This window comes from Ochotona princeps, chromosome 15 (assembly GCF_030435755.1).
Source record: "Ochotona princeps isolate mOchPri1 chromosome 15, mOchPri1.hap1, whole genome shotgun sequence".
NCBI classification, from domain to species: domain Eukaryota; kingdom Metazoa; phylum Chordata; class Mammalia; order Lagomorpha; family Ochotonidae; genus Ochotona; species Ochotona princeps.
In genome coordinates this window covers 13,079,468-13,092,898 of record NC_080846.1, presented here as the reverse complement: position 1 = coordinate 13,092,898, position 13,431 = coordinate 13,079,468, and the positions used below count along the sequence as shown (strand labels likewise).

At 47.0% G+C, this 13,431-nt stretch overlaps 1 protein-coding gene across 3 annotated transcripts in view; it reads right to left on the bottom strand.

Moving 5' to 3' along the window:
- Positions 1–54: 54 nt before the first annotated feature.
- Positions 55–13,431, bottom strand: part of GLT8D2 (glycosyltransferase 8 domain containing 2) — a 48,003-nt gene continuing 34,626 nt past the window's right edge. For all 3 annotated transcript variants that reach the window (XM_058673047.1, XM_058673046.1, XM_004589593.4), the window contains 6 exons: positions 12,261–12,378; positions 9,441–9,525; positions 8,755–8,867; positions 6,575–6,741; positions 4,770–4,882; positions 55–405 (listed from right to left, as the gene is read on the bottom strand). In XM_058673047.1, the coding sequence (XP_058529030.1) occupies positions 236–405; positions 4,770–4,882; positions 6,575–6,741; positions 8,755–8,867; positions 9,441–9,525; positions 12,261–12,378 (766 nt within the window). In that variant the 3' untranslated portion in view covers positions 55–235. The remainder of the gene's footprint in view (positions 406–4,769; positions 4,883–6,574; positions 6,742–8,754; positions 8,868–9,440; positions 9,526–12,260; positions 12,379–13,431) is intronic.

The window sequence follows — 13,431 nt, the reverse complement described above, 5'->3', positions numbered from 1 at the left end:
GGCTCCTTTCAGTGACATCTCGCTCCCAGAACATGGTCTCCACAGCAACACCTGTGCTTAAGGCAGCACGTCCATGCTCCCTGGTCCAAGGCCAGTCTGCACAAAGAAGCTTCCGGTTCCCATGTTGGGGATCAGCTGTGTGGAAGGCATTGCTCATAAAGAACAGTGTGACAGAAGGCTACAAAGGGACAGTTCCACCTTATTATATAGGGAGTTTTAAAAATGTTGAGTACTATCAGCTATTGTGATGGAGTTTAAATATCCCAGCAGGGTCGGGGACAAACCAGCTTTCCCATAAGTCATTGTGAACACTTGGGAAGTCCCAGGGTTTGTGCCTTCCGTTCCAGTGCAGTAACTTGGCTTCCTGCAGGAAGTGCTCCGAGTACCTGGCGTCAGGATTCCAGCCTGTGTCACAAGCAGGGGAAAGAATAGGCTTGTTAGAGAACACAGTCTTTACAGTAACTCTGAATAAGAAAAATTAAAAACAAAGAATTTTACCATGAGGAATTTCCACCCATAATTGACAGTCTGTGATGTTAGTAATGTGTGCATGCCTACCTGTACAAAGAAGTGTGTTCCAAAAAATTCATGGAAAATGGAAGTAAAAGATAAGCTGATTTTGCTATAAAAAGTTCTGAAATTCATGTTTCCATGGAAGGGAATTTAGTGTGTTTTCATTTATTAGGGTTTAATTGAAAGGCAGAATAACAGGGAGACAAACAGCACTTGTCCTGTGCACTGGTTCACACTGGCCCCCAAGTGGCCACAGTAGACAAGGGGGAAGCCAAAAGCCTGCAAATCTATCCAGATTTCCCATCAGGTAGCGGGGCCCAAGTACTGAGGTAATTATCTGCTGCCTTCTCTGCTTTAGCATGGAGCTAGATAAAAAGCACAGCAACCAGGACTTGAACAAGCTCTGATACGGGGTGCCAGCAGCACAAGCAGCAGCTTAACCTACCACACCACAGTGCCAGCCCCTCGGTGGCTTTTTTTTTTTTTAAGATTTATTTATTTTTATTGCAAAGTCAGATATATACAGAGAGGAGGATCTTCTGCTGTCTGATGATTCACTCCCCAAGTGACGCAATGGCCGGAGCTGAGCCGATTCAAAACCAGGAGCCAGGAACCTCTTCTGGGTCTCCTGTCGCGGCTAGCTGAGCCGGCATAGTAGGGGCATAGTAGGCACGGCGAATGTCCGAGCGAAAAGCACCGACACACGGAGACCATGATGGTGTTACAAGTGCTGGGAGCCGTCTCTCCACAAGCCTCTTTATTACCATATTATCTCCTCTTTCCCCCAAGCCCATCAACAGGACAATAGGACGCCAATGAGTCTGCAAAGGCTAGGTGCTACTGCCTTAGGCCCGATTCCTGAGTGCTCAGCTTAAGGAATGTAAATCAACTCCTTAGCCCACAACAGTCTCCCACGTGGATGCAGGGTCCCAAGGCTTTGGGCCATCTTTAACTGCTTTCCCAGGCCACAAGCATGGAGCTGGATGGGAAGTGGGGCTGTCAGGATTAGAACTGGCATGTTCAAGGCAAGGACTTTAGCTGCTAGGCCTCCGCCCTCAGTGTTGTTTTAAAACATCTCCAAGGCCACTGAGTAGAGAGGACAATTAGCAAGAACATGTTAGTCTGATTTATGATGTGGACAACAAAGTCTGGCTTAGTGTTTGTAAAACTAGCTGGAAAGGTGGCTGCACAGCTGGTTTCCAGCTGTAGTAGGATAACGAGTGATTTCTAGGTGCAGGCAGTCTGCGCAAAGGAAATGCTCAATGAGTGCCTCCTTCAGAGCTCTGTGATTGAGGGAGGGAGGGCTGTGCTCAGTGAGTGCCTCCTTCAGAGCTCTGTGAGGGAGGGAGGGAGGGCTGTGCTCAGTGAGTGCCTCCTTCAGAGCTCTGTGAGTGAGGGAGGGAGGGCTGTGCTCAGTGAGTGCCTCCTTCAGAGCTCTGTGAGGGAGGGAGGGAGGGCTGTGCTCAGTGAGTGCCTCCTTCAGAGCTCTGTGAGTGAGGGAGGGAGGGCTGTGCTCAGTGAGTGCCTCCTTCAGAGCTCTGTGATTGAGTGAGGGCTGTGCTCAGTGAGTGCCTCCTTCAGAGCTCTGTGAGTGAGGGAGGGCTGTGCTCAGTGAGTGCCTCCTTCAGAGCTCTGTGATTGAGTGAGGGCTGTGCTCAGTGAGTGCCTGCTTCAGAGCTCTGTGAGTGAGGGAGGGCTGTGCTCAGTGAAGGCTTCAGAGTCACTTGTAATGTGGAGAAAAAACTTAGCTAGCTGCGTTCCATGAAGTTTATATAAGTCTACCAAATTTTGACCCAAATTTAATGCCCATTAGTGTTACATTGCTTTATGCCTTCAAAACACTAGCTAAAACCAGATCATTTTTCAAAGTATTTGTGTAGATGTAGCTTTACAGATTATCCCTGATTCCAGATCCTTCCAGAGTAAAACGACAGCTGTCATTTCTACATGTCAGTAAGCTCAGAAAGTAAGCCACTTCATAACAGGCAATGCACCGTCTCTGTTCCAGGACCACAGCACATTCAGACCTTATCGTGGTATGCTCCGTACAAACCTATTTTGATGGAATTTTCTGCACACAGAAATGCTATTTGACCTAACAGCCTAAAGTTATTACACACCAAAAAAATGACCACACTAGGACCTGTAGTGTCCCTTGGGTGCACGCAGATGCTCAGGGACATCAAGAATGTCAGTAGGGGACCTGTAAGTGTACACAGGACTGCTAAGAGCAGACGAACACCGGCATCCGTACTTAATGTCTCCTTTTGTTGTAGGAGAAGCAGGGACCTTTTCAGGACTGTGAGAATTGGAAGTAATACTTTTATCAGCCCAACATAGGCCAGTGTTTGGCATTGTAATGAGTACTCGGTCAATACGTTCATATTCATTCTCTAAATCCCCAAGGTGAAAACAGAAGCCTTTTTAATGATTCCTTTGGCAGTAAACTTTAAATCACACACAGAGTCACATTTCCCATTTTAAAAACCAAATTTGTAAACAGTCCTGACTCGCTTTGTTAGGGGCCAATGTTGTAGCTTAGCCAGCAAGGCTGCCAACTGCAACACTGTGTCCCAGCTGCTGCACTTCCAATCCAGGATCACTGCTGATGGCCTAGCAAAAGCAGTGGAGGATGGCCAAAGTGATAGTTCCCTGCTGCCCTGGTTGGAGACCGGATGAAGCTCATGGGTTAGGCCTGGCCTGCCCCTGGCCATTGTGGCCATTCAAGGAGTGAGCAAATGAATGGGATGTAGTCTTTTCTTCACTGTAAGTCTCACTTTCTTTTTTTTTTTTTTTTTAAAGATTTATTTATTTTTATTGCAAAGTCAGATATACAGAGAGAGGAAGAGAGACAGAGAGGAAGATCTTCCGTCCGATGATTCACTCCCCAAGTGAGCCGCAACGGGCCAGTGCGTGCCGATCCGATGCTGGGAACCTGGAACCTCTTCCAGGTCTCCCACACGGGTGCAGGGTCCCAAAGCCTTGGGCCGTCCTCGACTGCTTTCCCAGGCCACAAGCAGGGAGCTGGATGGGAAGTGGAGCTGCCGGGATTAGAACCGGCGCCCATATGGGATCCCGGGGCTTTCAAGGCAAGGACTTTAGCCATTAGGCCACGCCGCTGGGCCCAAGTCTCACTTTCAAATAAATAAAATCCCTAAACAACAACAAAAAATATGAATATGTTCCCAATGCCAGACTCTTCTAAAAAAAAAAAAAATTCATGTGTATTTGACTAATTGATTTGCCTAAGATTACATAATGGCCAAGTTGGGCTCCAAATTCATACGGTAGACCTGCATTCTTGGAGTAAAGAAAACACAGGTAAATAAGTGTCTATTAATTGGGCTGGCTCCATAGCACTGGCATCTCATATAGGCACCTGTTCTGAGTTTCAACTACTCTACATCTGACCCAACTCCCTGCTTATGGCCTTGGAAAGCAGAGGAAGATGGCTCAAACTGAGCACCTGCATGCATATGGAAGACCCAGAGGAGGCTCCAGGCTCCTGGCTTCAGATCTCAGCTCCAGCCATTGCAGCCATTTGGGGAGTTAGCCAGTGGATGGAAGGTTTGTCTCTGTCTCTCCTTCTCTCTGTAAATCTGCCTTTCAAATTAAAATAAATAAAGCTTTAAGATGAGAGAGGGCCTGGTGCAGTAGCCTGGTGGCTAAAGTCTTCACCTCGCACCAGCCAAGATCCCATATGGTGGCCAGATCTAATCCCGGCAGCCCCACTTCCCATCCAGCTCCCTGCTTGTGGCCTGAGAAAGTAGTCAAGGACGGCCCAAAGCCTTGGGACCCTGCACCACATGGGAGACCCAGAAGAGGCTCCTGGCTCAGTTCCAGCCATTGCAATCACTTGGGGAGTTCCTCTCTGTATATCTGACTTTGCAATAAAAATAAGCCTTTAAAAGAGAAAGGGAGAGAGAGAGAGAGAGAATGTAATGCCAGCTCATCTCAGATAACCATAGGCCATTATACAACTTTGATTTTGTCCACAGCAGCAATAAGGCATGCAAAAAAGTCATGAATTACATTTTAACCACAATGAAGTCTGATAAGGCACACAATTATGTACTAAGTATTCATGTGATAACTTTTCATGAATTTCTAGAAGCGCAGCCATGGCAGCTAAGTAAATCAGCTGCATTGGCAGCATCTGAGCACCGAGTTAGAGTGACACCCCAAGTCACGTGGAGGAGTTGCACCTGTTCACCGGGTCTACCAGATGGACACTGCAGTCTCTCTGAAACACTTACCCAGGTGCCTGATGTGCCACAGGGGGTTGATGGTGGAATGTTTCCCATGAAACACGATCAGCATGGGAGAGGTGGCGACCCCTCCGCCCAGGGAGCTGCTGTACAGGTTCTCCCTAGGAGGGAATGGAAAGTTGTCATTTGGCCTGGAGTTCCCACAAACTCAGAGTAAAACTAAATGCTTTTAAAATATGTACACGGTGCACTCTGCAGGGTCAGGCCTACATGAAATTGTTAAAATGCCAGGAGGTTATAACACACATCCACACATCACCCACATTCACAGAGTGTTGATTTTCTTTTTAGATTTATTTTATTTTTATTGGAAAGGCAGATATACAGAGAGGAGGAGAGACAGAGAAAAGATCTTCCATCTGATGATTCACTCCCCAAGCGGCCACAACAGCTGGAGCTGAGCCAATCCAAAGCCAGGAGCCAGTAGCTCTTCCTGGTCTCCCACACGGGTGCAGGGTCCCAAGGCTTTGGACCGTCCTCAACTGCCTTCTCAGGCCTCAAGCAGGGACCTGGATGGGAAGTGGAGCTGCTGGGATTAGAACAGCTGCCCACATGGGATCCTGGCACGTTCAAGGCGAGGACTTTAACCACTACGCTATCACGCCAGGCCCGAGTGTTGATGTTTTAATTGTACTTTGTCTACTATTAAAGATCAAAGTCTGATCCTATATTAGCTGGGTTAACTTACAAATTCAAGGTTATGATGGTATTAAGATATCCAGATAAAAAAAAGACTGAAATTGATGGGGCCAGCATTGTGGTGTAACATGTTAAACCTCAGCCTGTGACACCTATGTCCCTTATGAGTGCTGGCCCACACCCCAGCTGCTCCACTTACAATCCAGCTCCCTCAAACGCACCTGAGTAAGTAGCAGAAGTAGCTCAAGTATTTGTGTCCCTGCCACCTAAAGGGGAGACCTTTACTAAAGAAGATTCTGGCTTCAGCTTGTCTAGCCAGCATTGTGGCCATTTGGGGAATGAACCAATGAATGGAAGATCTCTCTGTTTCTCCCTCACTGTCTCTGTGACTGCCTTTCAATTTTTTTTTTTTTTTAAAACAACAAAAAGACTGTGAGACCAGTGCCATGGCTAAACTGGCTAATCCTCTGCCTGCAGGCGCTGGCTTCCCATATGGGCACCAGTCTGTGTCCCAACTGTTCCACTTCTGTTCAGCTCCCTGCTTATTGTCTGAAAAAGCAGTGAAGGATGGCTTAAGTCCATGGGACCCTGCACCCGTGGGAGACCCAGAAGAAGTTCCGGGCTCCCAGCTTTGGTTTGGCTCAGCTCCAGCTGTTGTGGCCAGTTGGGGAGTGAACCAGTGTCTCTATGTTTGTCTTCTCTGTAAATCTTAAAAAAAAAAAACATGAGCCCACTTATAAAACATAATGATAGGATAATAGTGGTTGGATTACAGTTACTTTACTTTTAAACGTTAATAATGAAAAGTTATAATTTTAAAAAATCAACCATAAAAGGCAAAAATGACATGACATACTCCTTAAACATAAATTTTCATCAGGACAACTGTGACTAAGGTAAATGGCGGTTATCAGTGGGAAATATCCAAGTCACACTGTTACTAGGACAGTGCATGAGGCTCCTTCACAGGATCGTGATTCTTCTGATATCAACTGAGGAGAGGTTTTTATCTACTGCCCCCATTTTCTCTCTCAAAAGTGCCTCTATTAAAAAAAACAACCCTGTGAAACACATCTAACCCCTGAGCTATGCATAGAAAATGAGCAGAACTGTTTTATGCCCGAGCTTGGGAAGAATGCTAGCCCAACACATACTCCACATTTTTCTGCATCCATTTCTCCAGCTGCTTGGTGATACGCTGCTGTTTCCATTCCGTCATGTTGGCGACAATCACGCCGGGATTGAAAGAGCAGGTGCTGGGGCTGATGCCAAGGTCCTTTATGGTCTTCTTCCGATAGTCCAGATAGCCCATGTATGTGTTCTGGAAAGGAACGGGGCACATGTGCTTTTGAGCTGTGTCTTCAATCTTCACCTTTATCATTGGCTACTTCCTCACTGGTTCTCCTTGCTGGTCTGTCTTCCTTTAGAGGCCCAGTGCCCCGCTCTCATCCCCAGCACCTGTTCCCTTTGCTAGCACTGACTACCTTGGCTCTGCCTGTCGTCTGTCTGTCAGCTTTGCCCTCTCCCCAGACTCCAGTTCCTGCTGTCTGCCAACTCAGTGTCTCCTGCTGGATGCTTGCTAGGGCAGCTCCAAACGGGTCCTAAGCCTGTGCCAAGCCTGCTTTGCCCCTACCTGCTCCACCCCAGTGAGTGGCCACTCTGTCCTTCTGGCTCCTTGGGCAGAAGGCCCAGAGCAATAGGTTTTGCCCTGACTTCATTCTCACCCGCCTCTCATCCAAATGCATTGGCAAGTCCTGTTGCTCACACCTTCAAAACATGTCCAAGAATGACTGCTCCTCTTGCCTCAACTGCCTGTTCCAGTCACGGGAATTTCTGCAAGTGCCTCCTCACCAGGGTCCCTGCTTGTGCCCTCAAGATCTCCACTCTGTCTCTGCATCAGTCATTTCTTCACAGCCCTTTCAGTGATGTCCCATTTCATCCATGGTAAAAGCCACAGTTCCTAAAATGCCTGCCATGTGCTACACATTTTAGCCACCCATTCATTCTCCAATTTCTGCTATGTACCCCCAGTTCTTCTGACACGCTGGACACCCTTCACACACCAGGTCTACTCAGGCCCTTTGCACTGGTTATTGGCTTACTCCAGGAGTGTCTGCTACTTCAGTAGCTCCTTAAATGTTTCCCTCAGTTCTCCTAGGTAAGGACACAAACCACACCAACTCTGTGGAGCCTTGTCGGCTCACCCAATTTCAATACAACCCCACCTCTGCTGTGATTCTAGGTTACATAATTCACTTGTTCACTGTCTTCTCCTTGGAATGTGAGCTACACAAAGGCAGCAATTCAGGTTTTGTTCCCTGTTTTACCTGGACCCAAAGCAGTGCTGGACACCTATGAAGCATGGATAAGTAAGTAAATAAACGTAGTGGGAGGAAGCATATATTCTTTCATCCAAAGAGATCATCATAATCCACTTTAATACAATGTTCCTAAATATGACTCCAGGGTGGTAGAAATACTTGAGCACTTTCTAGGTACCAGGCACTGCCCTAATAAATTTCCAGGCATTACTTCAGTAACAGCATGTCTTTGCTCATTTAATTCCCACAATCACTGTACAAGGGAAGTATAATTAGTACTTCTGTTGCCAACTAGTGCCAGGAAGGGGGGGATGATTGGCCAGGCAAATTGCCCAAGGCCAAAAAGCTAGTAAGTGACAGCGCCAAGGTTCTGAGACAGTTGGATCTGTCTTAAGGTGCCTTAAATGTCACAAAAATAAAATGATTTGCCAGACATGCTTTTGAAGGACAGCATTCAATTCATAATAATAACCCCTCATATTTCAAAACCATCCCTTAGTTTCAGTATTAGACATAAGTTCAGCTTCCCTTATTTCCACCAGTGTAAGGAGATACAGATATCTCTGAACAAAATACTTTGTCCTACTAAAAGGCGATGGGAGAGCAATGGTCCCAACTCCGCAAACAGAGCCAGCGTTTCAACAAGTGTCTTAGAGAATGCATCAAGTCTGTAACAGTGTGGTTAGGAACACCCCAACTAAGTCATTTCTGCAGCTGGACACTTGGACATGGCGCTATTTCATCTCAGCTCGGAAACTGCAACCTAGGACAGCTTCCAGGTCTCCGATAACAGAAAGTGGGACTTGCAGGATGAAAAGGACTGGCCCCAGAGATGATGAAGAACAGAGCTGTGGGAGGAACAGGAAGACCAACCCCGTGCACTGCTCCCCTCTTTCCAGCCAGCAGCACACACAGGTGGGTTTCCCAGGTGTGCAGGTACGCGTTCCAAGTTGTGGAAGAGCAGGCAGAGTCAAAGCAGCAGGGAGCCGGGTAGTGGAGGCAAGTGTCCCTACCTGAAGCCCCACCAGTCTGCTTATATCCTGGGCAGAGGGCAAATCACAGTCATCGGAGAAAGCTGCCGCATGGCCCAGGGCCAAGGTGGTGTCGTACAGCTCCTGGATGTCACCTGCATTGAGATGTGTCACAGCTGAAATGGGACAGTATTTGTACTGGCTGGGCAGTCTTAGAGCTCAATTCCTGAGGTTTCTGTAATGGAAGACTATGAGATCCCTGGATTCCAGTGGATGGGCAAGTTGCATAAAAGCTTGTACCAACTGAGCAAAAACACTTAATAGATTCAAACTAACACCATCAAATTTCATTTCAGTTGCTGTGCAGGTAGCATTCCAACACTTCTTGCATTTATACATGGAAGTAAGAAAGAACACTTCAACCCTCAAGACTTAGACTATTCCTAAGAATGTCATCACTGAGACTTCATTTCCATACATTTTAGGGACATAAAAAAGGAAGGGCCACTGAGCTATGACTGCAGGTGTGGCTACATAGTAGTCCTCAGACAGGCAACTGGATTGTCTGGGAGAGTTAAACTCCTTGAGAATACTTCCCACTCTACAATAATGCTGCATCCCAAGTTTAGTAGCAAAATCACTCGGCAACTAGCTGCAGGGAAAGCGAGGGAAGACGTGATGTTCATCAGAGGGCCTTTTCCAAGGGTTCAGACAGTCAGCGAGTCTACCTTGTACAATGACATCATCGTCCAAGTAGATGACTTTCTCATGCTGGTGGATCAGCAGGGGGAGGTAAAATCGAACAAAATTCAGCTGTTAAAACAAGAACACAAACAGGGCATGCAGTTCAATGTCTTCCTAAGAGTCAGCTTGGACCGTGGCCTCCATTCAGCTCCAGGTTTGGAACAGAATACAAAGAGCTACACAAACACCTCTCCCAGCTTCTTCCTGCTGCATTGTTACTGAGCCCTGGGCTGATTTCAGCACCAGCAGACCAGAAACTCTCCCAAGCCACACCTTCTACTTTCCCCAAGTTGTTGCGGCAGGCTGGCAGAGGCCACCTGGTCTATAAGGGAGCAACTAAGCTGTCTGTTTTTCTTTCCCTAAGATTTATGTATTTATCTTGTATTGGAGCAACCAGGCTATCTTTTTCCCCCTAAGATTTACGTATTTATCTTGTATTGGAAAGGTAGATTTTTTTTTAAATAAAGATTTATTTATTTTTATTACAAAGTCAGATATACAGAGGAAGAGAGAGAGGAAGATCTTCCGTCCGATGTTTCACTCCCCAGGTGACCGCAATGGCTGGTGCTGCGCCAATCTGAAGCCAGTAACCAGGAACCTCTTCCGGGTCTCCCACACGGGTGCAGGGTCCCAAAGCATTGGGCCGTCCTCAACTGCTTTCCCAGGCCACAAGCAGGGAGCTGAATGGGAAGTGGAGCTGCCAGGATTAGAACCGGCTCCCATATGGGATACTGGGGCTTTCAAGGCGAGGGAAAGGTAGATTTTTTTATGGAGAGTCAGAGATTTCTTCCACCCACTGGTTCACTCCCAAAATGGCCGCAATAGCCAGAGCTGAGCCAGTCTGAAGCCAGGAACCAAGAGCATCTTCTGGGGCTCACCACATGGGTGCAGGGTCCCAAGGCTTTGACTGTCCTCTACTGCTTTCCTAAGCCAAAAGCAGAGAGCTGGATGGGAAGTGGGGACAATTGGGACATGAACCAGCACCCATATGGGATCTCAGCACTTGAAGGTTTAGGATTAGCAATTGAGCCACTGTGCCGGACCTGACTGCCTTCTGTGTTCACTCATTCTGTTAGACACCCACCACTGAATCCCACACACACAAAAGCACATGTGTCATTCCCACAATTAGCTCAACCTTTTGGCTCCAAGGAGTTTTAAAGTTTCTAGTTAAGCACTCTAATTCAGATTGCACTCTGACAAATACCTGGAGTTGGGGAAACATGGCATCAGAGACAGAATGCTTCGACTATCATATCCAGATGTGAAGCTACAATGCAATATTGCATCCTTACTTCTAAATCAAAGATGGACTCCCAGTGAAACTGCTGGACATGTCTGGACAATGGGAGGCTGGACTGTCTGACATTGTCTATACCAGCAATGTCGGGGCACACTTAAATAACAGACTGATGGAATTATAACTTGTTATGGACTAGACTATTGTGACAATATGGGGAAAATCAGTCGGGGGGGGAGGGAATTTGGGTGAGGGGAAATCCCAGACCCTACACAATTGTACCATGAAAAAAAAACTGTAGCACATTTTCAAGGATGGGTATGAGTAATAACCATTACCTAGAAGGCGGATGCACTATCTGTACAACTGCCACAATGCCCCTTTTCCATTTTTTAGAATATTTTATTGGAAAGCCAAATTTACGGAGAGAAGGAGATAAAGATCTTCCATAGATGGGTTGCTTTTTGTAAGTCTCACCATCAAATCTAAAAATTTCCAGTCCAGGAAAAAACATGCATCTCTTGAAAATACAACGCTAGTCAACATTAGGAAATACCAGTGTGTCGTGCTTTCTTTTCTTAGCTTCGAGCATACTCAGAGCCAGGTCTGATGTGCAGTGGCACAGGCTGAGGACTGAGGTGTTTTTTCCTGGCCCACTTCTAACTCCCAGTCCTACAGACATGTTCAAACACATAAATGCATCTTACATTTCTAATGCTTCATCATGCTTAGGTAAACGGGCTTAAATTCTCTGGGGAGCAGGTGGTTTATAAATTGTAAATGAGCAGAGGGGTAGCAGTTGGGTGTAGCAGTTAAGACACCAGTTTAGATGCCTGGTCCCACATCGAAGTTCCTGGGTTCGCGTCCTGGCTCCTCTCCTAGTTCCAGCTTCTGACTAAGACACAACGGGGAGGTGGCAGGCAGTGGCTCCAGTGCTTGGTCCCGTATGGGAGACTCAGAGTTCGTGGTTCTTGGGACGTCTGCCTGACCCAGCCTGGATGTCGTGGCGCTTGGGCAGCAAAGCAGCAGACAGGAGACCTCTCTGTATCTGTCCTATTTTTTTGTGTCTGTCCTGCTACAATTTCTCTTTTTAAGATTTATTTGTCTTTATTGGAAAAGGCAGATTTACAGAGAGAAGGAGAGATGAGAGAGATCTGTCTGTTGGTTCACTCCCCAAGTGGCCACAATGGGCAAAGTTGAGCCAATCCAGAGCCAGGAGCTTCTTCCGGGTCTCCCACGCAGGTGTAGAGTCCCTATGCTCTGGGCCATCCTCTCCTGCTTTCCCAGGCCACAAACAGGGAGCTGCATGGGAAACGGGACATGAACTGGTGCCCACAGGGGATCCTGGCACTTGCAAGGCAAGGATTTAGCCACTAGGCTACTGAGATGGGCCCATCCACCTTTCAAATAATTTTTTTGAAAAAAAGTAGTGTAAGCAGGGTTTGGTGGCAATCTAACACTGTGAGGGTTTGAAGCACTTGTGCATGCCTGCTAGTGGCTGCCGCTCCCTGTGGACCAGGGCCTCCCCCGGTGCGGCCACAGCCCCTGCATGCCTGCTACTCACAGGCTGTAGCAATTCAGGCCTCGAGGAGTCCGGTCGGATCTTCCCTTTCAGTACCATCGGGTTGAACTCCACAATCTTAAAGTTTATCTCTTTCAGCTTAGAATGCTCAATCCATTTCCTAAAGAGATGAGAGAAAAAACACCCTCTTGTACTCACTTCCACGCTCTTTCCCGTTTGCCTGTTGCCTCGGAATCTGTGCCTCTCCAGGAACATAAAAAGAAAATGTGTTTGGCCTATGGCCTATGAATGTTTCTGATTCTTTCCCCATCTGTTCTAGATTGGTTTTTTTAAATCTTCACATAACTCTGCAAAGGAAATGAAGCAAAATAGTAAAAATCAAATAACTCCCCAGATTTGGATAATCTCTCCCGGACAGTCAGGGAACAAAAGCATTCTTTTTACTCCCCGAAGCAGCATCTACAGCTCTTGAAACACACCTGGCCATGTGGTGACAGCTCTCAGTCAGGAAGAAACAAGACTCGGATCCTGCAGCTTGGACTAAAGGTATCTGCCCTCCACTGTGTGGCCTCCAAGGATGACTGGAGTTCGCCTTTGTCTCTCTCTCTTTTTTAAAGATTTATTTTATTTTTATTGCAAAGTCAGATATATAGAGAGGAGGAGAGACAGAGAGGGAGATCTTTTGTCTAATGATTCACTCCCCAAGTGACCGCAATGGCCAGAGCTGCGCCAATCCAAAGGCAGAAGCCAGGAGCCTCTTTCAGGTCTCCCACACGGGGTGCAGGGTCCCAGGGCTTTGGGCCATCCTTTACTGCTTTCCCAGGCCACAAGCAGGCAGCTGGATGAGAAGTGGAGCTGCTGGGATTAGAAGGGCGCCCATATGGGATCCCGGGGTGTTCAAGGCAAGGACCTTAGCCACTAGGCCACCATGCCGGGCCCATGCCTTCATCTCTTTGACCTGAACTCTGATCTTACACATCTGGCCTCAACTGCCACCTTCTCTTCTTCCTTCTTCCTTCCTCCTTCCTCTTCTCTGCCGTTCCATTTCCTCCCTCTAACAGGTTGTCTTTTATACTGTCCATAATGAGATTTTTGATATATATAATCTCAAAATACAATTTCCAACAATTAAAGTCACATATGGTAGCATTTGTTGTGTTGCTGATTAAAATTTGACAAAAGAGTGGCTGACATTGTGGTGCAGTATATTAAG